Source organism: Mus caroli, unplaced genomic scaffold, assembly GCF_978045245.1.
Source record: "Mus caroli unplaced genomic scaffold, Mus_caroli_1 scaffold_13, whole genome shotgun sequence".
Classification (NCBI taxonomy): domain Eukaryota; kingdom Metazoa; phylum Chordata; class Mammalia; order Rodentia; family Muridae; genus Mus; species Mus caroli.
Window position 1 is genome coordinate 65,283,736 of NW_028227268.1, and position 26,011 is coordinate 65,309,746.

A 26,011-nucleotide genomic window follows, 5' to 3' on the forward strand; every position below is an offset into this window, starting at 1 on the left:
CGGTGCCAGGCTACTTCCTGGACTCTGCTGGGATGGGTTCAAAGTAGAGAAAGTGCAAGAGGGAAGAGTTACCCGGGCTAGAGAGGACAGCGGGCCGCAGGTTTAGTCCTGGCTGTGGAGTGGGATGCTGAGATGGGTCTGGAGGGATGCAGGATGTTCTAGTCCCAGTTAGGATGATAAATAGGGACCTCGCTCCGAGAGGGATGCTGAACGGAGTCTGGAAGAATGCAAGATGTCCTGGTCCGGGCCAGGAATGGTGAGCGAGGTCCTCTGGCGCTGGGGCGAGATGCTGTGTTAGGTTAGGAGGGATGAGGGGCCTCCACCTCAGGGAGTGGTGCTGAGCGGGATATGGAGGGACGCAGGGTCTCCATTCCGGGATGGGATGTTGAGTAGGTTCCCAATCCCAGCGCAGGATCCTGAGCAGAGGCCCGGCTCCATAGTGGGGTTGTGAGCAAGCCGGTTATGGAACTAAATGCTAAGCCAGATCTGACAGGCCGCAAGGTCTCGTATGTTGAGTGGGGTCTGCGGGAAGCAGGGACAGACTTGCAGCAGAGATCACGTTCGCAGTGGACTGAAGCATCGACGTGCGGAGGAAAACTGAGGGACAAGGGAAGGGTATGGGAGGGAGACCTTAGGGAGAAAGTGCTGCCAGGAGAACAGACTGGGCAAAACGGAAAAGCCTGGGCTGGAGGACCTACGCGGCAGCGGGAGGCAGGGTGCATGGTGTGGGACATGAAGCTAACGAGGAAGTGCATATGCGTGTAAAGAGGCATTGAGAGGCAGGAGAGGTCGGACAGGTGAACTAGAAATCTTTGGGTACAGCGGGCACCAAGGAAGGAGGGACTTAAGGAGGAGAGCCCAGCGTCAGGGCAACCCTTGCCTGGGTTGATCCACAGGATGAACTTTGTGGGCTGAGGCAAAGGTCACCCTTAGGCCACCAACCGAGGACTCACCTTCAGACTTTGTTAGAGACTGATTTGTAGTTTTATTGCTTCAGGCTAACTCAGACCAACCCGGGAGGAGGCCACCCCACCCTGCCAAGACCAGGGTGTCACCTTGTCCTTGATGCAAGGACACAGGGAATTTTCTGAGGGTCGGGTCCTACAGTCAGCAGTGTTGTGGGGGAGAGGTATGGATATGGGATGGGTGTCGGGAAAGCTCTTAAATTCTCTTCAGAGGTCTAAAAGTGCGTTTGTACAGTTTAATTTTATTAATTTCACACAGGAGACAGCATGTTAGAAAATATACCTACCAGATAAAAATTTAAGGCCACTGTGGGGGCTGAGGCTGTAATTTGGTGGCAGAGTGGATCAGCACACTCGAGGCTCTGGATTTGTTCCACATTACTACTTAAACAGGATGTGGTGGCACTGGCCTGGAGTCCCACCTTTCAGCAGGAAGATCTGAAGTTCAAGGGCATTCTCTCTCTTTTCTTAAAAGAATTATTTATTTATTTTATGGATATGAGTGCACTGTAGCTGTCTTTATACTCACCAGAAAAGGGCATCAGATCCCACTACAGATGGTTGTGAGCCACCATGTGGTTGCTAGGAATTGAACTCTGGACCTCTGGAAGAACAAACAGTCTGTGCTCCTAACCGCTGAGCCATCTCTCCAGCCCCTCAAGATCATTCTTGACTACATAGCAAGCAAGCCAGTCTTGGTTTTGTGAGACCTTGTCTCAAAATAACAAAACAAAACAAAATGTGTCCATTACGAAATTGCTTATAAAAAAGTACTCTAAAAGTTACAAATGAGAAGAGGTGAAGCAAAATTAAACATCTTCAGAATGTGTTAAAACTCACCAGCAACTCTGTAGCAAAGATCTCCGAGCACTATGAGCGCTCTGGGGTGGTCCACACCGGCTATGCAGATCTGGAGTTCTTATTGAACTTGAGGCTAGCCTGGGCTACGGGAGACCTTGTTTCAAACAAAACAAAACGAGGATATAGAATTGCATGTGGACTTGTGGAATGTGATATGTGTGTATTTATGTTAAAATAAATAATACATGCAGGGTGAGAGCTGGGGAGATAACTGCTTGTCCAGAAGACCCCAGTTCATTTCCATTAAACCGCTACATAGGCTCACCACTGCCAGAAATTCGAGCTCCAGGAAATTTGGCCTCCCTGGGAGTATGCTAGAGCCCCGTCTCCAAACCAAACCAAACTAAACTAAAGCAAACCAAACTTAAACAGCAGCATTAACAAAGCTTTGGGGGAGGAAGGGAGGACTGAGATGATTCAGTGGGTTAAAGCCCTTTCCAGTAAGCCTGCTGACCTCAGTTCTATCCCCAGCACCCACATGGCAGAAGGAGAGAATTAGCTTATGCAAATTATCCTCTGACCTCAGCCTCACTGTGTTATGAATACACTACCTCCCCACAGAAAAAAAGAAATGTCATCATTTTTTTTTGAAAATCAAAACCACATAAGAAATAATACTCCATATTACAAATAGTGATGATTTGGGGTAGCAGAAATGTGGTTGACATTTTAATACTTTGTTCTACTTTTGCAATTTACCTAATAAGCTTTTTTTTTTTGCTTGTACAGTAACAAAAATAATAAAATATTAATGGAAAAAAACACAATTTACTAGGAATCTTGCTTCAGAGTGCATATTCCAGAGCAAGTTCTGGAGAGATGGCTCAGTGGTTAAGAGCACTGTCTGTTCTTCCAGAGGTCCTGAGTTCAATCCCCAGCCACCACATGCTGGCCCATAACCATCTATAATGTGTGATCTGACGGCCTCTTTTGACATGTAGGTGTACATGCAGATAGGATACTCGTATACGTAAAATAAATAAATCTTCAGAACAAAACAAGAACTAACTGGCACAGGCAGCTACAGAAGCAAGCATGCTGCTGACCTGATACGGATACCATGTAGGTAAAAAGTTGAGAGTGGACAATGAAGTTGGGGGTACACACAAGGAGTACACAGTGTGCGCTGGTTCAGAGGTCCCGTGGTATGGGTGGTATGGGTGGTATGGATGTAAACTCTGCTTTTCTTTGCATGTTTTTTGTTTTGTTTTGCTTTTCAAGACAGGGTTTCTCCGTGTAGCCCTGGCTGTCCTGGAACTCACTCTGTAGACCAGGCTGGCCTTGAATTCACAGAGATCAGGCTACTTCTGCCCCCCAAGTGCTGGGGTTAAAGTGGTTTTTTTTCTTTTTTTCTTCTCCTTCTCCTCCTCCTCCTTTTTTTTTTCCCCGTTTTTTTCGAGACAGGGATTCTCTGCGTAGCCCTGGCTGTCCTGTAGACCAGGCTGTCCTCGAACTCAGAAATCCACCTGCCTCTGCCTCCCAAGTGCTGGGATTAAAGGCATGCACCACCACCGCCTGGCTCTTCATTTTTTATGCTGAGATGCTTTTCAGAAGTCTTGCATTCTGCCAGGTCATTGCAGCACCCGTCTGCTTCTCTGGCAGCCTTCCATGGCTGGAGGAGTAAGGATCTCCTCTTTTAGGGTTCCGGAGCAGTCCTCAGGACAGCAGCCATTCCTGCTATCTGTCATCCCAGTGTTCTTTACAGCCTCCTCCTCACCCTTTACTTGGCAATCCTTTGTTAGTGCAACCCCCGGTTAAAATAAGCTCACCTTGAGCTCAGAATAAGCATCGATCCTGTTTGTAGAGCATGTATGTGTATAGGCGCTACATTTGTGGAGTGTGTGTAAGTACCATGTGTGATCACCTGCTCTCATGCTCTGACCATCTTTTGCAGACATCCTGGAGTCTTTCTTCCAGGGATGTTCCATCATAACCTTTCTTCTCTATGTGTGTAGCTCTGGTTGTTGCCATTTTAATGACTTACAATACTACTCTTATGCATCATTAGATGGTTGGCTTTGCTGTTGGAACAGTGTTCAGATCTGAGCACCACTCTTCATGTGCTATGATATGTTAACAAATTATTTCCTTCCTTCCTTCCTTCCTTCCTTCCTTCCTTCCTTCCTTCCTTCCTTCCTTCCTTCCTTCCCTCCCTCCCTCCCTCCCTCCCTCCCTCCCTCCCTCCCTCCCTCCCTTTTCTTTCATTAGGAGACAGTGCCTCACATATTCCAGGCTGGCCTGGAACCCACTATGTAGTCAAGAGTTACCTTAAACCTCCGATTCTCTTGCCTTCACCTTCCTAGTACTGGGATGACAGACACATGACACCGCACACAGTGGTGCTGAGGATGGAACTCGGGACTTCATGCCTGCTAGGTAAGCTCTCTGGTCGCTGAGCTACAGCCCCATCCAGCCTCATTTCAGTTCAGCCTGGTAGAGATAGTGATACGTAAATGCCTACCGCAGCACCTTGTACAGCATTAAATCAGTGCTAGCCTGCCCACCTACCTCAATTCACTTACATTTGCCCCAACAGCTGGATTTGTTGTTGTTGTTGTTGTTTTGAACAGGATTTGTCTTTATGTTTTGCCTGTATGCATGTTGGGTTGGCACCTTGTGTGTGCCTGATGCCTGTGGAGGCCAGAAGAAGGTCTCAGATCTCCTGGACCTGGAGTTACAGATGATTGTGAGCTGCCACGTGGGTGCTGGGTCTAGATCTTCTGCAAGAGCAGCCAGGGTTCTTAATCACAGAACCATCTCACCAGCCCCAGTGTTTGTCTTTGTAGCTCAGGATGGCCTGGAAACAGAGGACAAAGGATCTCCTGGCACTAGTTAACAAATGTTTGTGAGCCACTTGGTGTGTGTACTAGGTCTCTCCCTCCTGCAACTCCCCCCACCCAAGAGCAGGAAGTGCTTTAACCGCCCCCCCCCCCACCCAGCCACCTCTGCAACCCCAATGTAAATTTTTTAACACAAAACTTTTCCTAACTAGGTGTGATGTGCATGCTTTTAATCCCAGCACTCAGGAGGCGGAGGCAAGTGGATCTCTGTGAGTTCTTGGCCAACCTGGTCTATATGGTGAGTTCCAGGACAACAAGGACTATATAGAGAGAAGCTGTCTCAGAAAATAAAAACAAACAACAAAAATCAAACAAAATCCCCCCAAGCCCGAACAACAGTAACAAAGTAACCCCTTTTCCTATGATTTACGGTTACATGGATAGTGGGATGTCAGAAGGGGGATTGTAGTGAATCACCCTTCTATCCAATCAACTGACAACACAGCAATGATCCCACATCATCCCAGCCAGGGTTGGTGCCCGTGCTGAGCAGCTACTGGACAGGAGGTATTTCTGTCTTCTTCCTTCCTGTTTGGAGGGCTGGAGTTATTTTCAGTGATTCTGCCTTTGGGGACAGATGGAAAATTAGTACAGATCTTGAGTGTCAGGTTGCTTATTATGAGTACCGTAGCTGTGGGCATCTGATGGGTTAGGCCTTTGGCTCAGACATTAGTGGGAGTGAGAGCGTGCCCATCAGAACCTAGACGCATCTTCCCGGTCTCCTCAGCTGGATGTCAGATCCCTGGGAGGATATGAGAGGATGTTTCCAGAAAGACCGAACTAAAAAGAAAAGTCCAGCCCTGAATGTGGAGGACATCCTCCCCTGGGCTGGGCTCCCAGACTGAGTAAGAAGAAAATAAGTTGAGCTCGCTCCCCCTCTCCCCTCCCCCTCCCCACTCCCTCTCTGCTGTAGATACAATGTGACCAGTTACCAGCTGACTCCCTGTTGCGGTGCCTTTTTTTTTTTTTTATCCCTACCACTATGAACTGTTCACTCTTAAGCTGAGAGCTAAAATAAACTCTTCCTTTTGTCCAGCATCTTGTCTCAGTGATTAGTAACAAATACAGAGGGGCTGGGGAGGGAGGGGGCTGAGGGACCCGCAGGAGTGGAAGCCTGCCTAGTTAGTGTGCTGCTCAGAGTCTGGTGGTAGAGCTGGTCAGTGGGGTGTGTAAGAAGCTGAGAGAGGATGGCTGGACGCTGGGGAACAGGCGCTGTTTTGGAGTTTAAGGCTTCCGGGGCCAGCTGTGTGGTCAGTACTTATTGGATGAGTGGATAGATGGATGAGGCTAATGACCCGACCTCTGTAACCAAGAGGGAGTGCGGTCCGGTCCTGTGGCTTGGATTCCTGACTCTAGATTCAGTCTGGGGTGGGATCCTGGCTTCGTCTCTCAGCCTGGGCACCTTGGGGAAACAACAGCCTTGCCTTTGCCTAGGTTTGGTTTCTTCATCTGTGAAATAGTAACATTCTATGACAGTGGCAATTATCAGAGTTAGTGGATACAATAAGTCATGCATAATATATTTATGTGTGTATATATATATATATATATATATATATATATATAATATTGTGTCTCCCACAAGTGCCTATCAGTGGCTAAATCAGTTATAGTTGGGTTTGGCAAATAACAAAGCCACCATAGAAGATTAGATGTTCTCTTACCTTCAAGAATTCTGGAGCAATTAGAGTCTTCCTCAAGGGCCAAAGAACGCAGCTTTTCTGTCACTCCACAATGAGAGTGGTGGGACTTCCGACCCCTTGGTTCCCGCTTTGACCAAGATGGCTATTGGAGTTGCTTTGGCATTTTGACCAGAAGGAAGAAGGAGAGAGAACAATTGCACCTCTCCTTAAGGAGACTTCTCATGGGCTTTGGGTGGACTTCCAACCTGTATCCCTGTTCAGCATTCGGCCACACCTGACAGCAGGGAACAGGGGGTACTGTCAAGTGTCCTCTGACTTTTTCGTAGCTGTGTGCTCAAAAGAAAATGGAGGGCTTGTGACTAGGGTATAAGGGTGGGATATGGAATGTGTGTTTGGCCATAGACCAACCATCTCTGCCATACCTCTTTTAAATTCCCATCTCTTTAATTTAAGAGCCAGGGATATCCAGTTAATTTGGTTCCATTTTTCTGGTAAATCCTCTCTGACACAGTTTTCAAAGATCTGCAGATGTTTTGTGGTTTCTGCTTTGTGTGTTATATACCTGCTCGTGTGGCTGTGTGCATGTGTATGGGCGTGTATGCATATACACATGTGCATATGGGGGCTCACAGGTTCCCATTGTGCTTTGTGTGTTATATACCTGCTCGTGTGGGTGGGTGCATGTGTATGGGCGTGTATGCATATACACATGTGCATATGGGGGCTCACAGGTTCCCATTGTGCTTTGTGTGTTATATACCTGCTCGTGTGGCTGTGTGCATGTATATGGGCGTGTATGCATATACACATGTGCATATGGGGGCTCACAGGTTCCCATTGTGCTTTGTGTGTTATATACCTGCTCGTGTGGCTGTGTGCATGTATATGGGCGTGTATGCATATACACATGTGCATATGGGGGCTCACAGGTTCCCATTGTGCTTTGTGTGTTATATACCTGCTCGTGTGGCTGTGTGCATGTATATGGGCGTGTATGCATATACACATGTGCATATGGGGGCTCACAGGTTCCCATTGTGCTTTGTGTGTTATATACCTGCTCGTGTGGCTGTGTGCATGTATATGGGCGTGTATGCATATACACATGTGCATATGGGGGCTCACAGGTTCCCATTGTGCTTTGTGTGTTATATACCTGCTCGTGTGGGTGGGTGCATGTGTATGGGCGTGTATGCATATACACATGTGCATATGGGGGCTCACTGTGCTTTGTGTGTTATATACCTGCTTGTGTGGGTGGGTGCATGTGTATGAGTGTGTATGCATATACACATGTGCATATGGGGGCTCACAGGTTCCCACTGGGTATCATTCCATACTTGTTCACAACTTTTATTATTTTTTAAATTATTTTTAAGTATGTGTATGTGTGCGCAGGTGCCTGCAGAGGCCAGTAGGTGTTGGCTCTCCCTGAAAATGGAATTATGGGATGCTTAGCATGGGTTGCTGGGAACTGAATATGGTTTCTCTGGAAGACCAGCAGGGAGTGCACTTAACCACCTTGTCCCCACCTCTCCCAGTGCTGGGATTACATATGTATACCTCTGTCCCCAGCTTTTTACACACTTTCCAGGGATCTGAACTCAGGTTGCCAGGCTTGGCAGCAAGCTCCTTTATCTGTGGAGCCTGCCAAGCCTGGGTGACTCAGTGCTCAACACCCTGCTTTGAAGGTCAGTGTGTTAATAAAGTTTAGTTATGGGGCTGGTGAGATGGCTCAGCAGTTAAGAGCAATGACTGTTCTGAGTTCAAATCCTAGCAACCACATGGTGGCTCACAACTACCTGTAATGAGATCTGATGTCCTCTTCTGGTGCGTCTGAAGTCAGCTACAGTGTACTTATGTATAATAATAAATAAATCTTAAGAAAAAAAAAAGTTTAGTTATTTTTGTGTCATGATGACCCAAAAAGTGAGTCAGGAGCTCTCTATTTTGGCTCACAGGTTTTGAGATGTCAGTCATCTTGTCCAGGAGGAGGGGGACAGATGCTGGCAGAGAGTAGATGGTCCCCTAGTTAACCCCAACAAGTCCCCTCTTCCTGTTCTTTCACCAGCTCCCCACAATCCCATCATATGAGGAATCTATGAAGGGATTAATGTCTATGCAGACTCTCTGACAGACTCCGGTGGGCTTCACTCAACTCCAGCCCCAAGTGAAGACTAAGATGGCAGAAACAACTCTGTCTCCAGAACAAAGAGATATCAAACAAACATATCATTTAGATAATGAAAAATGGATTGAATGGGGTGTAGAGATACAAGGCTGCGTGGCTCTTTTCTGTTTTGTGTGGGTTTGAAGGTTCTTGAAACAGCCAAGAGAATCTACTTTGCCACATGTGCAAGTTTAACTATTTTTGTTTCTATGGTTTTTTTTTTGTTTTTTGTTTTTTGTTTTTTTTTGTTGTTGGCTTGTTTGAGACAGTGTTTCATGTAGCCCAGGCTGGCCTCAAACTCCACCCTGTCTCCACATACTGAGTAATGGGATTGTGGGTGTGCTATACTATGCCCAATTCGCAGGGCCCTGGGGATCGAACCCAGGGTTTGGTGCATGGGCGGCAAGTGCTCTACCCATCCGGCCACAGCCCCTGCTCACAAGTCTGGGTCATCTACTTTATAACAGTGTTTGAATCCCTGAGAAGGATTTTTACTCTTTCAGATTGTCAGTCTGCTCTGCTAGGCATTTAAATCTGAAAAAACTCAGGCACATTCAGCTCTTAATTGTCCTTTGAAATATCTAAGGAACTTTGATTAATTAAGGCAGTAAGTCTATCAAATGCTTAAGAAGGATTAAGTCTATTAAATTTAACAATTCAACACTAATAAAGAACAAAGGAAAATGATTCTTCTTATCTCTGCATGAAAAGCTACTAAATTTCAAAGTACCAAAATCTGTAAATTGAACTTAAAACCTTAAAGGAAAATTAGTATTCAAAGTGGGCAGCCTTAAGCCAGGCTGGTAGCATCCACCTGGAGTCCCAGCATAGGCAAAAGGATCCTGAGACTAGCCTGCACTAACTCACAGAGAGACCTCACACAGGCTGGAAAGGGCTGGGATAGAGTTCAGTGATACAATACTCGCTTAGCATGTGAGTTTGCTTTCCAGCATTACAAAAGATGTATATATGCGTACATGTGTATATATATATGTGTGTATATATATATTATATACAATATATTATTTATGTACACACGTGTGTATGTATTATATATAATATAAAATATTATATATATAATATATATATTTCTTTTTAAAAGTTGATACTTCCTGCTGGCAAGATACCCAGGGGGTAAAAATGCCTGCCCCTGTGCCTGACTATCTGAGTCACTCCTCAGACCCATATGGTATAAGGTGCAAACTGACCTTGCAAATTGCCCTGCTTCACCTCATACCATCCACTCCAAACACACACACACACACACACACACACACACACACACACACACACACACACACACACGCACAGAGGTAGCCTGGTTTGGTGGTACACACGGTTAATCTCAGCACTTTGTGAGGCAGAGGTAGAAGGATCTCTGTGAGTTCAAGGACAGCAGCCTGGTCCACATGTTGAGTTCCAGGACAGCCAGGACTCCACAGAGAGACCCTGTCCTAAAACAAACAAACAAACAAACAAACAAACAAACAAACTAGCTGGGTATGGCAGGGTACACCTTTAATCTCAGTACTCCGGAGGCAGAAGCAGGCAGACCTCTGTGACTTCAGTAGACACAGTGGACATGATGAGAAGGGGGTCTAACTAGAAGAAGCAAGGGAACGGGAGGGAGGGAGGACTGTTTCAGCGGTGGGGGTGAGAGATGGGGGATCCTGGGGGAGGGGAACTGGTAAGGACAAAGTTCCCTGACACACCTGGGAAGACTCGCTGATGAAATGCATTATTTTGTAGATTAACCTAAAAAGAAAAATCAATTAAAAAATAAAAACTGTGCCATTTGGAGGGAAAAAATGATAGAAATACAGTATCTATAAATTAAACTTAAAAAATAAGGTAATTAGAACGAATTTTTAGATTATCACGTGTTAATTAAGTGTAATGGTGGGGCGCCTGTGGTGCTTCCAGACCTGTAGGAAGTGTGGCCTTCCCTCCTGCTGCCTTCAGCTCCTCCTGGCTTCTTCCGCGTCTGCTTACTCAGCAAACTTCTAAGGACCAGGAGACGTCCTGTCACGTCATTCTTGCGGTCACTGGAAAACTCTAATACTCATGGACAAAGTGACTAACCTTTGCTTTGTAAGTCAGGGAAAGAGAATCAGCCAGTCAAGACAAGAGGTGCCCCGGGAGGGGGGCGAGGGGAGCGAGAGGAGGCGGGGCCGAGAGGGGGCGGGGCTGAGAGACGTGCAGGTCTCGACCTATGCACTACAGGGAGCATCCTTTTCATTTTATCAGGGAGCATCCTTTTCATTTTATTGAGATGGAGTCTGCTGAGAGCTGGAATTACAGAGGTGTGCCACCACTGCCGGATTACGATTAACCTCCTGGCAGCAAGCATTCTCAGCTGGAGCCACAGCTCAAGGTCAGCAGCATTGTCACAAAGCCCAGCTCCCTCCATTGTCCCTTGTCTTGCTATTATCTTGTGGGTCAATCATTAACGCATGCAGTTCTCATTTAAACCCGGTAGCCGAGTGATCCTAAAAACATTCTGGAGTCACCTATACACTTGTCTGTCATTTTCTTTTCTGCACTAGGAATTGAACCCAAGCCCTGGTGCTTTCTGATGACTTAGTGTTGAGCCTCAGCCTCAACCCAAGCGCTTATATAGTTATCTTGAGTAGTTATCTAAACAAAATTATCCATGCTGGGTATGATCTGCATGTCTTTAATCCCAGCACATTGGAGGCAGAGACAGGTGGATCTTTCTGAGTTCCAGGCCAACCTGGTCGACATTGCTAGCGAGAAGCCAGACAAGGCATAGTGAGACCCTGCCTTAAAACAGCAACAACAAAGGGGGGAGATTACTTTTGTGTGTGTGATGTGTGTGATGTGTGTGCTGCAGAGCCCGTGTGGAGGTCGGAGGACAACCTTTAGAGTTAAATCTTTCCCCCTTCCTTCATGTGGGCTCTGGGACTGGAACTCAGGTTGTCAGGTTGGTACCGCAAGCACCTTGGCCTGCTAAGCCATCTCACCAGCTCTTGCCCAGCTTACTTTTTCAGGTGGATTTGAATGGGAGTTCAGGAGAGCTGATGCCAAAGGCAGAAATCACAGAGGACAGGGACTGTGTTCTGTCCCTTCCTGCTGGGCAGTGGCTGTTGCTACCCAACAGCCCCAGTCTTCAGCACCTGTTTATTAATGCCTGCTCCAACCACTGTTTTTTTTTTTTTTAATGTATATGAGTATTCTGCGCGTGTGTGTGTGTGTGTGTGTGTGTGCACTCTGTAAGTACATACCTAGTACTTATAGAGGCCAGAAGAAGGCACCAAATCCCCTGGAAGTGGAGTTGCAGCTGGTTGTGAGTCACCCCGTGGGTGCTCTTAGCTGCTGAGGTGTCTCTCTGGCCCCATCAACCACTGCTTTTACACAGGCTCTTCCCCGAACTCTCCTCAGTTTCCCAGTGTGTAGGTATCTTAGTCACTGTTCTATTGCTGTGAAGAGATACTGACAAGGCAATTCTATTTATTTATTTATTTATTTATTTATTTATTTATTTATTTATTTATTTATTATATGTAAGTACACTGTAGCTGTCCTCAGACACTCCAGAAGAGGGCATCAGATTTCGTTACAGATGGTTGTGAGCCACCATGTGGTTGCTGGGATTTGAACTCGGGACCTTCGGAAGAGCAGGCGGCGCTCTTAACTGCTGAGCCATCTCGCCAGCCCGACAAGGCAATTCTTGTAAAAGAAAGCATTTAATGGCTGGGAGTGGTGGCGCACGCCTTTAATCCCAGCACTCGGGAAACAGAGGCAGGCGGATTTCTGAGTTTGAGGCCAGCCTGGTCTAAACAGAGAAACCCTGTCTCGAAAAACCAAAAAAACAAACAAACAAACAAACAAACAAAAATCAAAACAAAACAAAAAAAGCATTTAGTGGGACTTGCTTACAGTTTCGGAGTCGGAGGCTTAGTCTATTATCATGGCAGGGGGCAGCTGTGGTGCTGGAGAAGGAGCTGAGTTATAATATTTTTCTATAATATTTTTCTTGATCCACAAGGGGAGGGAGGGAAGGAGGGAGAGGGGAAGTGGGGGGAGGAGAGAGAGAGAAGAGGGAGGCAGACAGATGCTGGACCATAACAATATTTCCAGCCCTCCCCCTGCCCCCAATCAAGTCTTTGTAGGATTAGGTGTGTCCTCTCTCATTGAGGCTAGACCAGGTGGCCCTGTTGGGGAGCAGATACCACAGTCATGCTACAGCTCCGCTACAGCTGTTGGGGACCCACATAGAGACTGAGCTACATATGTTCCGGGGTGGGGGTGGGGGTGCTTTCCTCCAGCCCGCGTAGGCTCTTTTGTTGGCGGCTCAGACTCTGAGAGCTCCCAAGGGTCCAGGTTAATTGATTCTGTTGTTCTTCCTGTGGAGTTCCTATCTCCTTCAGGGCCTTTAACCCTCCCACACCCAACTCCACCACAAGGGTCTATGGGGCCATTCTTTTTTTGGGGAGGGGGGTTCGAGACAGGGTTTCTCTGTGTAGCCCTGGCTGTCCTGGAACTCACTTTGTAGACCAGGCTGGCCTTGCACTCAGAGATCTGCCTGCCTCTGCCTCCCAAGTGCTGGGATTAAAGGTGTGCGCCACCACCACCCAGCATATATTCATTTTTAACAAGCAAGCAAATGAATAATCTAGCATCTCCATGTGTGTTGGCAAAGCCAGGCAGTTGAACCACGTGAGGGCAAATAAGGGTCTTGTGGCGGTGCAGATCCTGTAAGCCATTCACTCTGGATCTTGCTTACGCCTGCCATCTTTCAACTTCTATCTGAGCATCTGTGTACAGTAGGCACTGGATGCTTTTCTTGGTCATTCACCACTGGGTCACAATTCTCTGGGTAAAGAAAGTTTAAAAAAGACAACTTTCTTTAAAAAGTATTTTATTAATGTGTGTGAGTGTTTTGCCTCATGTCTGTGCCCCATGTACCTACCTATGGAAGTCAGAAGAGGGCACTGGATCCCCTGGGACTGGACTTAAAAAAACCGCTGGGAGCCACCATGTGCTCTTCTGCAAGAAAACAGGCGCTCTAAACCTCTGAGCCATCTCACCAGCCCTTTAAAAAGCCTTTTTTAAAAACAGGATTTATGCCGGGCGTGGTGGCGCACGCCTTTAATCCCAGCACTCGGGAGGCAGAGGCAGGCGGATTTCTGAGTTCGAGGCCAGCCTGGTCTACAAAGTGAGTGCCAGGACAGCCAGGGCTACACAGAGAAACCCTGTCTCGAAAAACCAAAAAAAAAAAAAAAAAAAAAAAAAAAAAAAAAAAACAGGATTTATTTTATTCTAGGACATGCTTTTGCCTGTGTATATGCACGGACACCATGCGTGCAGGCGTGGTTCTGGAGGAGGTGACAGACAGCAGTGTATCTGATCCCTTCTAACTGGAGTTAAGGATGATTGTGATGTGGGTGCTGGGAACCAAACACGAGTCTTCTGTAAGAACAGCAAATGCTCTTAACCGCTGAGCCATCTCCGAGTGTGTACCTTTGAGAATACTGTCAATCTATTTCTTCCACCTGCTTTTTTGGGCCACAGTTCTTATTCCTGGTACGTGACCTTCTCCAAGCTATGGTCCATAGCGCCCTCTGGTGGTTGCTACCTGACGACAGGAGGAACAGTTTCTGCTCAGGGTTCTTCTGGGACCAAACCTTCAAGCACTGCTCATTTCACTGTGAACAGAGGCCTAAAGAGGGTAGGAGTTGCACAAGATCTCACTGTGGATGTTTTAGTCATGGTTCTACAGATGCTAAACAGCCCAGAAACACTTTGGTAAACAGGTTATTTGTGGCTAATGGGTGAGCTCTGTTTGCCCTCTGGAACTCTTTCTGGTCTAGTCTAGAAGGCTGAGTGCCAAGTTCACCCCTGTGTTCCTCCAGACCTGAGCCCCTTTCTGTCTCGTGGCCTTTGCAGGGGCTGCTCTCTGCCCTCTTCTTGGCTTAGTCTGTCAGCCCTGAGGAGCGTTTCCTGACAGTTTCATGATGGTTTCACCCCAGTTTCTAAGATAGCCGGCTTAGCTCTCCTTCTCAGCCCTTTGTAACTACAGTCACCTTTGTTCTGGCCTGCCTTCCCCTGTAGAAACGGCAGCACCTTGATTCCATTCAGTACCCTGCAGGACATCTGGACGCTGGGCAGGCACTCAGTCTTCTGAGGACATCAACAGAAAGGCAGGTGACAAGGGACATGCCAGACACTGCTTTAGAGAAAGTCTGGAGGTTTATTGAACAACCACAGTCACAACTGAACAGGATAAGTCATTCCTTACAAGGCTCTCTCTTCCAGGAGAGGTGGGTGGTCTTGGATCCGCACCCCTCCCCCCCCCCCAGAACCCTGTCTCAGTGCCCAGCTTCCCTGCCTGCAGCCCCGGACTCCCTGTCAGAGCTGAGTGGAACACGATAAGATCTTGAAACCTGGGATGTAGCTACCACTCTCACCTAATGGTGGCAGCAGGGCCCTGGCTCAGCATCAAAACCTTGAACCAAAATATGAGTAGGATTTGCCGTAGAAAGCCTCAGCGGCAAGTGCTGATGAATTCAGGGTGGAATTGCACTCTTTGTTCCTTTCACACTGCCTGACTTTAGACAAACAGGCTGCCCTGAGCACTGGATGCAGACAGTCTCCTCTGTGAGAAGTCGGGACTGCTGAAGCGAGGGGTCCACGCAGGGAGGAGCGTGACAGGAAGGACTGAAGGGGAGTCGTGATGCTGACTTTGGAAATCCACTAGGCCGCCCATCAGAGCAGCTCACTGCCGCAACGCAAGATCTATCATTGCTGGCTGCTTTTAAAGCCAGAAGCTGTAGTTGGCAGGGCAGGGTAAGGCAGCCTGCCTGCCACACAATGGCCTCATGGCAAGGACACTGCATTCCAAAACGTTTCTGGAATCTTCGGGGCGGAGGGGAGGCCGCCTTTCTAACCACATCTTGTTTTTGTAGTCTTAGCCTCTGAATAAAGCTTTGGAGGAAAAGAGGCTAGCCGCCCCGGCTTGTTGCTTGGGCTGTGGCACAGGCCCTTCTGCAGAATAGAAACCTGACTCTTCGGGACAAGGATTTCCACACCTGAAGCCAAAACAAGGTGGGGATTAAGTATCTGCAGCCAGCCACCAAGCCAACCTGGTTCTTCCTGTGACACACCTCCTCAAGTCTTAGGCTCTAAGGTTAGAGTTCAGCAGTCACAAATGCTGAGGTGCGCTCAGAGGAAGTGACTGCTGGAGAAGGGGACGGAACCAGATGAGGATGGAATGAATCGGGCGAGCAAGCGAGCGAGTGAGGCTAGGGATGGCTTGTGGCAGCATCTGCCTTAACTACCCGCTTGGCATCCACTGGAAACCCAGCAGGCTCAGCTCGCCTCCATAGTGAGGTTCAGGCAGAGCATTTCTGGACTTGTCAGGTTCTCTAGAGCTGTCCTGTCTCAGGGAGGGCCGCACAAATAGGCCATTGTCCCTGCTGTGGGGGCCTCTGGGTCTCAGGTTCTGCTATGAACCTAGCACTTTCTGCTTGAAGTTAGACGTAAAGACACTCATTGGGCTCATAGGACCTGCTTAAGCACCCCTCCTCCACCGGCCCCTGTCTGTCTGTCTAGCAAGGCACTAGTAAGTGGTTCAAGTTTAGGGAATCAGCTGCTCGGCTGCATTTTCTCTTTGTAAAAGGCACGGTTTTTATTGAAACGAGGCCGCATTGCTCTCTGAGGACTCAATTTCCCTTGGCTGCAACACGCATCCCTGCTGGATTCTGGACACCCACCCACTCCCCTTTTTGACTCCTTCCCAGCCGGCCACTTGTCAGACAGAGTGCTCATATGGAAAAGGGCACTAGAAATCCACAAGTGAGCTGTGACAGCACAGGGGCTACGTGGAGGTGGCTCTACAGCACCAACCCGACCAACCTGGGGACCCGTGACCCCGCTCCCAGCATCTCTAAGGCAGAGCTCTGGCCTCAGGACCATGTCTCAGTTTCTTCACTGGCAAGTGACCAGCTCCTTGGAGGTGAGTTCTTGTTTGAGACATGGGGTTAAAGGTGATGTCCTCACACCTCACAAGGCTGTGGCTGTGACGGCATTGGATTGGACCAAAGCTTCTGGTGCCCTACTGCCTCTGCTTGGGTCAGGGGTTGCCTGACACCTGGCCGCTTGCGTTATATGACCACACACGCATGGCTCATCTATGCTTTTGACAGAACCACAGCACTTTCCAGAAACTCCAGGGTTCTGTGAGGTTGGAACCACAACAGTCATTATCTGGGGGAAGCCACCCCCCAGGAGACTCCGGAGGTGATACCTCACAGCACCGGTTCCTCTCCAAGGCAGGGAGCCGCCAAGGAAAAGCACGGAGAAAGGGCTTTGGAAGCGTTGGCTGGGAGCTGTTCGGACTGGAGGTTTACTTAGCCGGCTGAACTAGCCCTGACGACCTGGTGCCCAGGTAGCCCTGAAACTAGAACGGGTATCTGAAATACCCAGAGAGCCAGGGGAGACATCCTTTACATCTGGCTGCAGAGGAAGGGGTCCCTTGCCTGGTTGCTGGCCAGTGCTAGCTATGGAGCACTCGGAAGTCCCAACGGACTCTCATTGTCCTGGACGAACACAGAAGCTGGGCAATCCTAGCAGTTCCCCCAAGCACAGGCAGACTTCCTTGCCAGCAGCTAGCACACAGGCTTAAGCTGCCCCAAGGTTGATACCACCTTCCTTTCTAGGGCACTGTCCTGTCTGCAAGGGCAACCTCATGGCTCAAGGCTGCCCAGGCGATTCCTAACACTTAGGGAACATGCTGACAGGCTGGTGAGCTCTGCTATGATGTTAGCAGGCTCCACCTTCTTGGAGAACTGTTGGTACAGTCTGTTCTCCCCGAGGCCCCACCATGTCAGTCCTTCAAGAACCCAGCACCTTGGTGCCCACCGATGCCTCTTCTCCCACAGGAGGAAGGTTTATGAGCTCCACAGTAACCTGAGGGGTTTGTCAAGGTCTAAGGACTCAGTTCTTGTTGAAATTCTCTAAGACCGTCGAGTTGGTATGTTCAAAGAGCCACTGCTGGGTGAGGGAGGAGGGGTTGCAGGTGTTCATGAAGACCCTGTGGTCACTCTCGCTGCAGTCCATGCAGCTGCCGCTCACAGGGTGGTACAGCGTCTTGTCCTACAGAACAGGAAGGTTGTCAGTGGGGGAAAAAGGAAGCAAGGCCCAGCGTCTCCTGTCACCTCACGATGAATGCTCCTTCTTTTTTTGTTTGTTTTCGAGACAGGGTTTCTCTGTGTAGCCCTGGATGTCCCAGAGCTCACTCTGTAGACCAGGCTGGCCTTAAACTCAGAAATCCGCCTGCCTCTGCCTCACAAGTGCTGGGATTAAAGGCATGCGCCACCACTGCCCAGCTTGAATGCACTTCTAAGTGGGACCTTCAGCACGGCCTGCTTCTAAGCAGAGTACCACTGCGTCCCTGCTGTATGGAATGGCTGAGAGCACGCTTCCTCCTTTCCCCCTTCCTTCCTTTCTCTCTCTCCCTTTCTTTTTTCTTTCTCTCCTTTTGTTTCAGAGTCTTGCTATGCAACTAGGAATGACCTAGAGCTTTATGTAAACCAGGCTGGCCTCCATCTCACCGAGAGCTGCCTGTCTCTTCCTTCCTAGTGCTGGCAGTTAAGATGGACACCACCACACCCCAGCATGGCTTCCTTTTTAAAATGCATGAATCTGGGTTCCTGTCCTGTCTCTCGGGGCCAGATCACTGGCAGAGCAGGATGAGTGGGCAGGATCTGCAGGGAGAAGCAGGAGGCACCGCAACCCTTCAGACCGACAGCCTAGCAAGGAGGTGCTCAGGGGTCCCCCATGCCACACCACACCCCCACACCTTGCGGTATTTCCACAGCTGGTTGCCCTTCATGCTGTGGCAGTCGTAGAGGGTGACTGGGCTGGTGTGGGAGACAGCGTCGAAGCAAAACTTCTTGGTGTGCTGAGGGTCTCCAGGCCGGATGTCCTCCCGCCAGGTGAAGGTAAAGACCTGCACACACAGGGAGGGACATTGCTAGACAGGTAGCAAACACTGACAAGGTCCCCGCCCTCCATACTCATCATCATCATCATCACCATCATCACCATCATCATCATCATTATCATCATCACTTGAGATGGCTGTTAGACTGGTTTCCATCAGTTGGATTTGCAGTGTGTGGTGTTCAAGACTCCCTGTGTCTGATGAACACTACACATTCTTTGACACACCAAAAGAGAGAGCCGCTCACATAGCACGGGCTGGCCTTGACCTCCCATCTCCTGCCTCAGTCTCCAGAGTGCTGGGGTTAATTACAGGTGTGTGTGCCGCCATGACTAGTTACGTGTGTGGTGATGAGGATTTCAATCCAGGGTTTTGCACGTTAGGCAATCACCCCAGTAGGGCTTCATCCCCAGCCTTTGTTTTCCCAGTGGTTTTTTGTTGTTGTTGTTGTTGAAATTTATTTGTATAGGCTGGGTGTGGTGCATGTCTTTATTTCTAGGATCCAGGAGGCCAAGGTAAGAGGATCGTTGTGAGTTCAAGGCCAACCTGGTCTATGTAGCAAGTTCCATGATAGCCAGGGCTACATAGTGAGACCTTGGTTACAAAAAATATTTTTACTATTTATTTATTTATTTTTAAAAAAGTATTCTCTCTCTCCCTCTCTCTCTCTGTGTGTGTGTGTGTGTGTGTGTGTATGTGTGTGTTTCATCATGTGCCACAGCATGAATGTGTTGGTCAGGGGCAACTTTGGGGATCTGGTTCTCACCTGCTGCCCTGAGTTCTGGGGATTGATCTCTCTCTTTTGTTTTTTTTAGCCCTGTAAGGCAGCAAGTACCTTTACTGGCTGGGTCATCTCACCGGCCAGCCTGAGGATTTTATAAGCAGAGTAAGACAGACGCGGGGCAGGCAGCACATGCTGCCTGCGTTCTGAGGTGGTGCCCTCTATGAGTCATTATTCCACAGAAAGATCCCTGACAGACCTGGCCAGTAGTCACACTCTTTTATCTGCAGAACCATGAGAACTTCAAGTATAAACTTTCATTCTTTATAAAGTACTCAGTACATGGCACTGAGCTTAATAACAGAAACCAGAGCAGATATATGCGCACACTCGCGTATACATACACACACACACACACACACACACACACACACACACCCCTTATTAGTGAAATGAGCCAAAGTTGTCTATTGGTCATAGGCATGAGGGCGGGAGTGTATCCGTCCAGGTGGTGTCATGTGCAGGAATACCATCCCCCTTTCCCTGGTGCTCTGGGAGTTCCGAGACTCATCTCCTGGCTGACAACTGACCTGGGACGGAGAGCCCCTTTAAGTGGCCCTTACCTGCATACTGTTCCAAGCAGCCTCGCCTCGGCCCCGGATGCAGGTCTCGAGCCTCAGTGGGGAGCCCAGTGTGCCAAGCTTCGTGTCTGTGCACAGTCCTGTGCCCATATTGCGAATCTGAGGGAGGAAAGGGACCAGCCACTGAGACTCCTCGAGGTGTCCACTGGGTCCTGCTGGATGCAGGGGAGACTACGGCAGAAACCCAAGCCAGGCTGAACTTCGAACTGCCCGTGAGGAGCTTGCCCCAGGCTGCTGGGAGGTCCTCCGGGAGAAAGGAGAACCCTGTAGGGCAAGGTCCTTCTCTGGCCTCACACTGAGAGCATTCTATCCAACAGATCCAGGATCCATTTTGACCCCAATTCCAAGGGCTTGAAGGGGACAGGTCTGTCCAGGGACAGTATTCAAAAGGGATGCAAGATCTTTGCTGTCCATGTAGAATTATCCTTTCTGGTAAGAGAATGGCACAAGAAAGTGGGGGTTCTCCCCAACCCACTCCAAAGAACAAAAATAGCCCTGGCCCACACATCAGCCATGAAGGCCGGGGGTTGGGTTGGAGTTCTAAGCTGCACATTTGCTTAGGACGTACACATCACCCAGAAGCCAGGTAGCAACAGCAGGCTTCCGAGGTTCTGGTGAGAATTCCTAAAGCCCGCAGGAGGGTGAGGTAGATATGGGGGCACTTACTCAGTTGTCCTGAACCTGTTCTGTGTGCTCTTAGTCTGCATTTCCAATGGGCACCATAGGCTGTGTGCATGGCTCACCCAAGAGCATGGCTTAGAACATGAAAGGTCCCGCGTTCCTGTCCCCGGCATCACAAGCCAAAGGACATTAGACACCAAACCAAATCCAGCAGTGTCTCATAGTCAAAAGGAAAAAAATGGATGCTGACCCAGTGTAGCCACTCAGAACATTTAGTAGCACAATGGCACAAAAATCAACGCCACCAGGACAGGATCCAAGAGAGAAGGGGAAGAAAGGACTGTGACATTTAGGCATTCCTGGGCACGTTCCTGCAGTGAGGGTCCAGCCCCTCCATTCACACTCACCTCCCCCCATGCCGCAGCCGGGGGTTCCACGGGTGGGTAGAACTTGGGCAGGTCCCAGGCAATTTTGGTCATAAACCACTTGAAGCTCTTACAGTTGAGGGAGACTCGGAGCTTTTTCTGGGCCACGACATCTCCAGCTGAGAGGTGGCGGTACTCCGGTCTGCGCTGGTAGATGTATTCTGCGTATTCATCCATCCATACCTCTGCCACTCGCTTCAGGTTCTGGAATGAGAGATGGGTGCAAGGGTCAAGCTTGCTGAGGAGCACAGGCTAGCCCAGAGCCATCTTGTCAGCCCTGCACCTTATTTTTTGAGACAGGGTTTTTCCCTGAGCCTAGAGCTAGGATAGCAACCAGCAAATCCCAGTTATCCCGTGTCTTTCCCTGGATCGGCGGTGGTTACAGGTGTCTGTGGTGCCTTTTTATGTGGGTGCTGGGATCCAAACTCAGAACCCAATACCTGTACACTGAACACTCTTAAGCCAGCTCTCCTGCTCTTCAAAGCCAATTTGAGTGGGACATTTTAAAAAATGAATTATTATTTATTTTATGTATATGAATACACTATAGCTGTCTTCAGACACACCAGAAGAGGGCATCGGATCCCATTACAGATGGTTGTGAGCCACCATGTGGTTGCTGGGAGTTGAACTCAGGACCTCTGGAGGAGCAGTCAAGGCTCTTAACCGCTGAGCCATCTCTCCAGCCCAGTGTCTGTCATTTTTAACAACAGTTCTGATGGGATTCCATGACAAGAATAATTTGCACTCAGAGGTCCAATCCCACTAGAAGGTGGGATCTCTAACGATCCTTAGAGGTTTGAGAGTTTTACTATGAGGCCTCAGGACAGCCAACTATAAAACACCAATCAATGGCAACTGGATGTGGCCTTAGAAGGGAGGTAGCCCTGGGCAAAGTGATGTGGAGACAGGAGGGTTGAGATCTTGTGCAGACTCCATTCAGAACGAAGAGCACAAGTCTATGGGGTCCAGCAAAAGCCCCTGCTTGGAAACCTCTTCCTTCAAACCCAGGCTTCCTCCAATGGCCAGGACCTGCTTCCCCACTCCCTCAGGACACCCGCATCATTGGGTGGGCTTGACTTCTATCTTGAGGCTAAGCTGGGTTTCTCTCTGCAGTGTAATCAGTCACACCTGTCTGTAAAGGTCTGCTTGCTTTAGGAGCAGACTGCATGGCGGGGCCGGGTGGGGTGGCTGGACAAATGTTTTAGTGTTTTCTGGTGGGGATCTGCGTTCTGGAGACCAGATGGTCTCAAGGCACGGGGCTGTAAAACAGACAGGGCCCTATGTAAATGAGGGAGCAGGGCCAGGCGCCAATAAAACTTTATGATGTCAACCGCCATTTGATTTTCAAGTTGTCACAGATTCCCCTCCAGTTGCTTAAAACTGTGAAAACTGTTCTTGGCTCTTGAGCCAAGCAGAAAGTCACCTTCTCTGGAGCTTAGGGAGGCACGGTGACACCAGGGAGACCATGCATGGCAAAGAATCCTGTGGTAGATCCCCAGAGACAGCCAAGCTTCCTTGCTGCTACTGATCCCACTGGAAAGAGAGTTCCTCTCACTGGGTGCCTACACCGCAAATGCTGGGCCTGGTAGAAGTGGGAGGCCTCAGTGCCCTACACATCAGGAACAATCTAGAACACAGGGAATCTCCTCCACTGTCAAGGCCTGGCCCCTCCGCCTGCTGCAGGACTGCCTTTCAGTGACAGTGACTTGTGCAGTAAAAGACTGCACTGTTTATTCTAGAGGCAGATGTGCCACTCAAAGAGAGCATGCTGGCTCTCTCAGGGCCCTACTTGTCATTTAGGAGGCAAGTGTTCTAGAAGCCTGTGAACTTCGTTGCCAAAACAGTAAGCCGACTTATATCTGTCTTCCGAGACAGGGTCTCAATTGTGGAGCTTGAGCTGGTTTTGAACTCCCTGCTCCCTTTGTCTCCGATTCCAGAATGCTGGGGAGAGCAAACATGTTGCACGTGACCCGCAATTAAAGAAAGGGTGGCAGTGAGCTGTAGCCATGGTGGGCACAAGCACCTTGTGTACAGCCATACAGGCAATGGCTGGCTTTACAGGGAAGAGGTGGGATGTACCACGGGGGGCTAGCTCACATCAAACACAGCATCTGACTGAGGACAGACAGATGGCCAAAGATGTTGAATACCTGAACGGGATTCAGCTGAGACACGGAGGCACCCTATCCAGCCCCAGCTGCTAACAGGGACGCAGCCACCAACACCTGTGTGGGCGTCATGGCAACAGATTCAGGCGCTTGTCAGCCTTGAACTGGGCTGAGCTGGAGTTTGAGTTATTTGATGCATTTCATTTCCATCCAGGAAGCAGAGGCTAGAACCCAGGCAGAAGGAACCGAGTTCACTGTGTCCCTACTCTGCAGGGCGCATGCTGGAAGGCAGGCTTGTGTGGTGGCTCTGCAGTCTTCTCTGGCTTGGGAAAGGATGCAGTTGGGGAGTGGGGCCCTGCTTAGGGGTCATTGTCCCCATGCTCCTGGTAGTCTCTAAGAGTAGCATTCTCTAGCTTATGAAGAGACTTGTTGTTTTCCTGTTTGGAATTCCTCAGGGAGGGCCAACGGCATCTGGGAAGATGTCCACCTCCCAGTGGGTCTTATCTGGAGCCCAGCACCCCTGTTAAGGGGCTGTCCACAGAGCAGCGGGCCTGGAGGCTGTCATTAGAGACATTCACCACTAGAGGGCTCTGCTGCCCTGCCTTCTAGGCCAAGTTCCGGCTCAGCAGTATTTGATGTTGAGAAAATGAATGGCTCTCTGAGGGGGAACAGCTGGGAACTCGGGCCAGAGGGTCCCCCAAGGTTATTTTTGGGGTGTGTGGCTGCACTCTGGCCTCTCTAGTATCTCAAACATCACAGTGTCTTTTCAGAAGCGTCCCTTAGTTTTGAGGTTCCCTTTATTTATTTATTTCCAATAAATTTTATTTCCCCAGTAAACAAACCCCATACTCCCAAATCTTGCTAATGATTATCCCTTGGAGTCAGCAGCCAACTTTAACCCCTGATATGGTTTTCAGGTCAATCACAGTTTTACATGTTTTGGGGGAGGGTGAAGAAGATAACTGTTTATTTATTTATCCCCCCCTCCTGCTCCACAAGGTTATCAACATAAAAGACTACCACTATGCCTGCCTGTCATGTTTCTTTAAATTACCCCGGTCAAGCTTTGTACCTCCACTAGCTCCACCACAAGTAACCCTCCTGTGAAATGACCAGTTCACTCCACCCAACACATCAGTTTCCTGTCTTTTTTTGGTGCTGAAAGTATCAGAAAGGATTGAGTTTAATTTGTCAAAGCTCCAAACCCAGCCTCAGAGGACGCCGTCAGACAGTCTCCACGTGGCCAGGCAGGGCTTCACCTAAGTTCCTTCTGGTTGGATTTCATTTGGAAATTGTCTATCAACCACTCAGCCTGGGGACCCAGGAGGCCTCCATGCTGCCACAGGCTGTCCCCAATCACCTGGAAAGCCACCAACTTACCCGGGCCAGGCTGACTCCAGCAGGGACCTTGTAGGGCACATACTTCCTGTAGATGTGGCCCACTCTGGAGCAGGGGATGTCCTCCATTCGGCCCCCACACATCCACACCTGTAAGGCGAGAAGAGAGGACAAAGGTGACCTAATGTCCCCGTGCTCTCAGATGCCAGCATGCAGCCTGCATGGGCTTCACAGGTTCTGAACTCAGAATGGTGCAGAAAAATACTGCAAGGTGCAGAGAATGGCCAAGTGTGCACAGGGGCAGGCACAGACGCTGGGTCACGGACGTCGGAGGCCTGGCGCCCAGTGGGCTGTGAGGGAAGGGAAGGCGGGGGCTCTCGTCGGGGGCATGACTAGACAGGATGTCTTCATTCCATTCAACTTTACAAAGTTGGCTCTGCTCATAGGATGTGGTGGGTGTGGTCCTGGGCATATACTACAGTCCAGAATGGAGGCCACAGTGGCTTTGGGCATGGAGGGTCCCAGCTGTTTCTGGGACGCCATTCACCGTGTTTTCACATTCTGTCTCCTGTGGATTGAGAGACTAGCACAGGATGACTCCAGTTCTGTACAGCACCCTTGCTGGGGGCCCACTGGGGGCTGGGCTTCACATCCTAATCCATTCAGGGCTCTCAAAGGGTGAGAGGGTCTTCCTATCTCCTGCTAGGATAGATGCAGGATGTCCTTTGTGCCATTTCCCAGGGTGGGAGTTGTCTCAGAATGCAGGGGTGCTGTCTGGGCAGCGCAGTCCTATTCTGATGGTGGGGAGAGGAAAACCCCGGCTGGTCAATGGAACAGAACACTGGTCTCAAGATAATGGGCTCTGGATGCTAGATTAATGTCAAGGCCAAGCCAAGATCTGGACACTAGATTAATGTCAAGGCCAAGCCAAGAACTTTATTTTTAAAGCAGGAGATATTGATCAGCTGCCAGCCTCCCATCACCGCCACTCTCCCGTTGCCAGGGCTTGATGGGTAAGCATGCTTTGCCAGGCAGGTATGCCTACTCCATGCCAGGCCACCCTCTGCCTTTCTGAGAGGTGGTGCCAAGCTGGTGGAGACAACTTGCGTATCCTGGTTTTGACCATCTTCTGTGACATGTGCACTAGCTAAAGCTGACCCAGCTCTGCTGTCCTTCCACTGTGCAATGGACAAATGAGATCCAAAGCCTTCTTTTTCTTTTTTTGCCAGGACCTCTAGCTCCTTTATCCCTGGCCACACCAGCCTGACCACCAGCCTGACGCAACTAGGGTGACCTTGCTCTGCTGCAAGGTTTGAGGCAGCCAAGGTGTTCCCAGAGCCCAGGATGTCCTGAACTCACAGAGGCCCTGGCTGGATGCTCTCCATGGATTCCTGCCCTGGGTGGAGGTACGGGGGGTGGGGGGGGCTGACTCAGAATGGGAATAAACCTGCTAAACCTTCCGGGCTAAACCTGCTGTTGACTACTGAGTCCACTTGGACTACCCAAGATGCATCTCGCATAAGGTCATCAGTGTGAGAGGGGTCCCCATGGCTGGCTGTCTTCCTCCTCTCGACTCCCACCTCTTATCCTTGTCTCTCCATGGCTCTTCCCTCAGTCTGAAGAACTCCTTGTACCCTGAGCTCTGCCAGCTCCCTGCCTTCCTGCAGGCCCTGCCCTGACACCCCCAAGGGACTTCTTGGCTCTCAGC

At 49.4% G+C, this 26,011-nt stretch overlaps 1 protein-coding gene and 1 long non-coding RNA gene across 10 annotated transcripts in view; one reads left to right on the plus strand and one right to left on the minus strand.

Annotated features, from left to right (window-relative positions):
* Nucleotides 1–32: 32 nt before the first annotated feature.
* LOC115032317 (uncharacterized) lies at nt 33–25,692 on the plus strand. 8 transcript variants are annotated; one of them, XR_015045062.1, is made up of 5 exons: nt 33–256; nt 4,035–4,202; nt 4,819–4,904; nt 10,727–10,853; nt 25,533–25,692. It is a non-coding gene; the product is annotated as an uncharacterized LOC115032317 (long non-coding RNA). The 8 variants fall into 8 exon arrangements; XR_015045058.1 differs by lacking the exons at nt 10,727–10,853; nt 25,533–25,692 and adding exons at nt 5,134–5,173; nt 5,394–5,573 and having other exon boundaries at nt 4,130–4,202; XR_015045061.1 differs by lacking the exon at nt 25,533–25,692 and having other exon boundaries at nt 10,727–11,056.
* Nucleotides 14,671–26,011, minus strand: part of Galnt10 (polypeptide N-acetylgalactosaminyltransferase 10) — a 143,429-nt gene continuing 132,088 nt past the window's right edge. For both annotated transcript variants that reach the window (XM_021177122.3, XM_029484011.2), the window contains 5 exons: nt 24,346–24,453; nt 20,837–21,058; nt 19,791–19,907; nt 18,303–18,452; nt 14,671–17,596 (listed from right to left, as the gene is read on the minus strand). In XM_021177122.3, the coding sequence (XP_021032781.1) occupies nt 17,438–17,596; nt 18,303–18,452; nt 19,791–19,907; nt 20,837–21,058; nt 24,346–24,453 (756 nt within the window). In that variant the 3' untranslated portion in view covers nt 14,671–17,437. The remainder of the gene's footprint in view (nt 17,597–18,302; nt 18,453–19,790; nt 19,908–20,836; nt 21,059–24,345; nt 24,454–26,011) is intronic.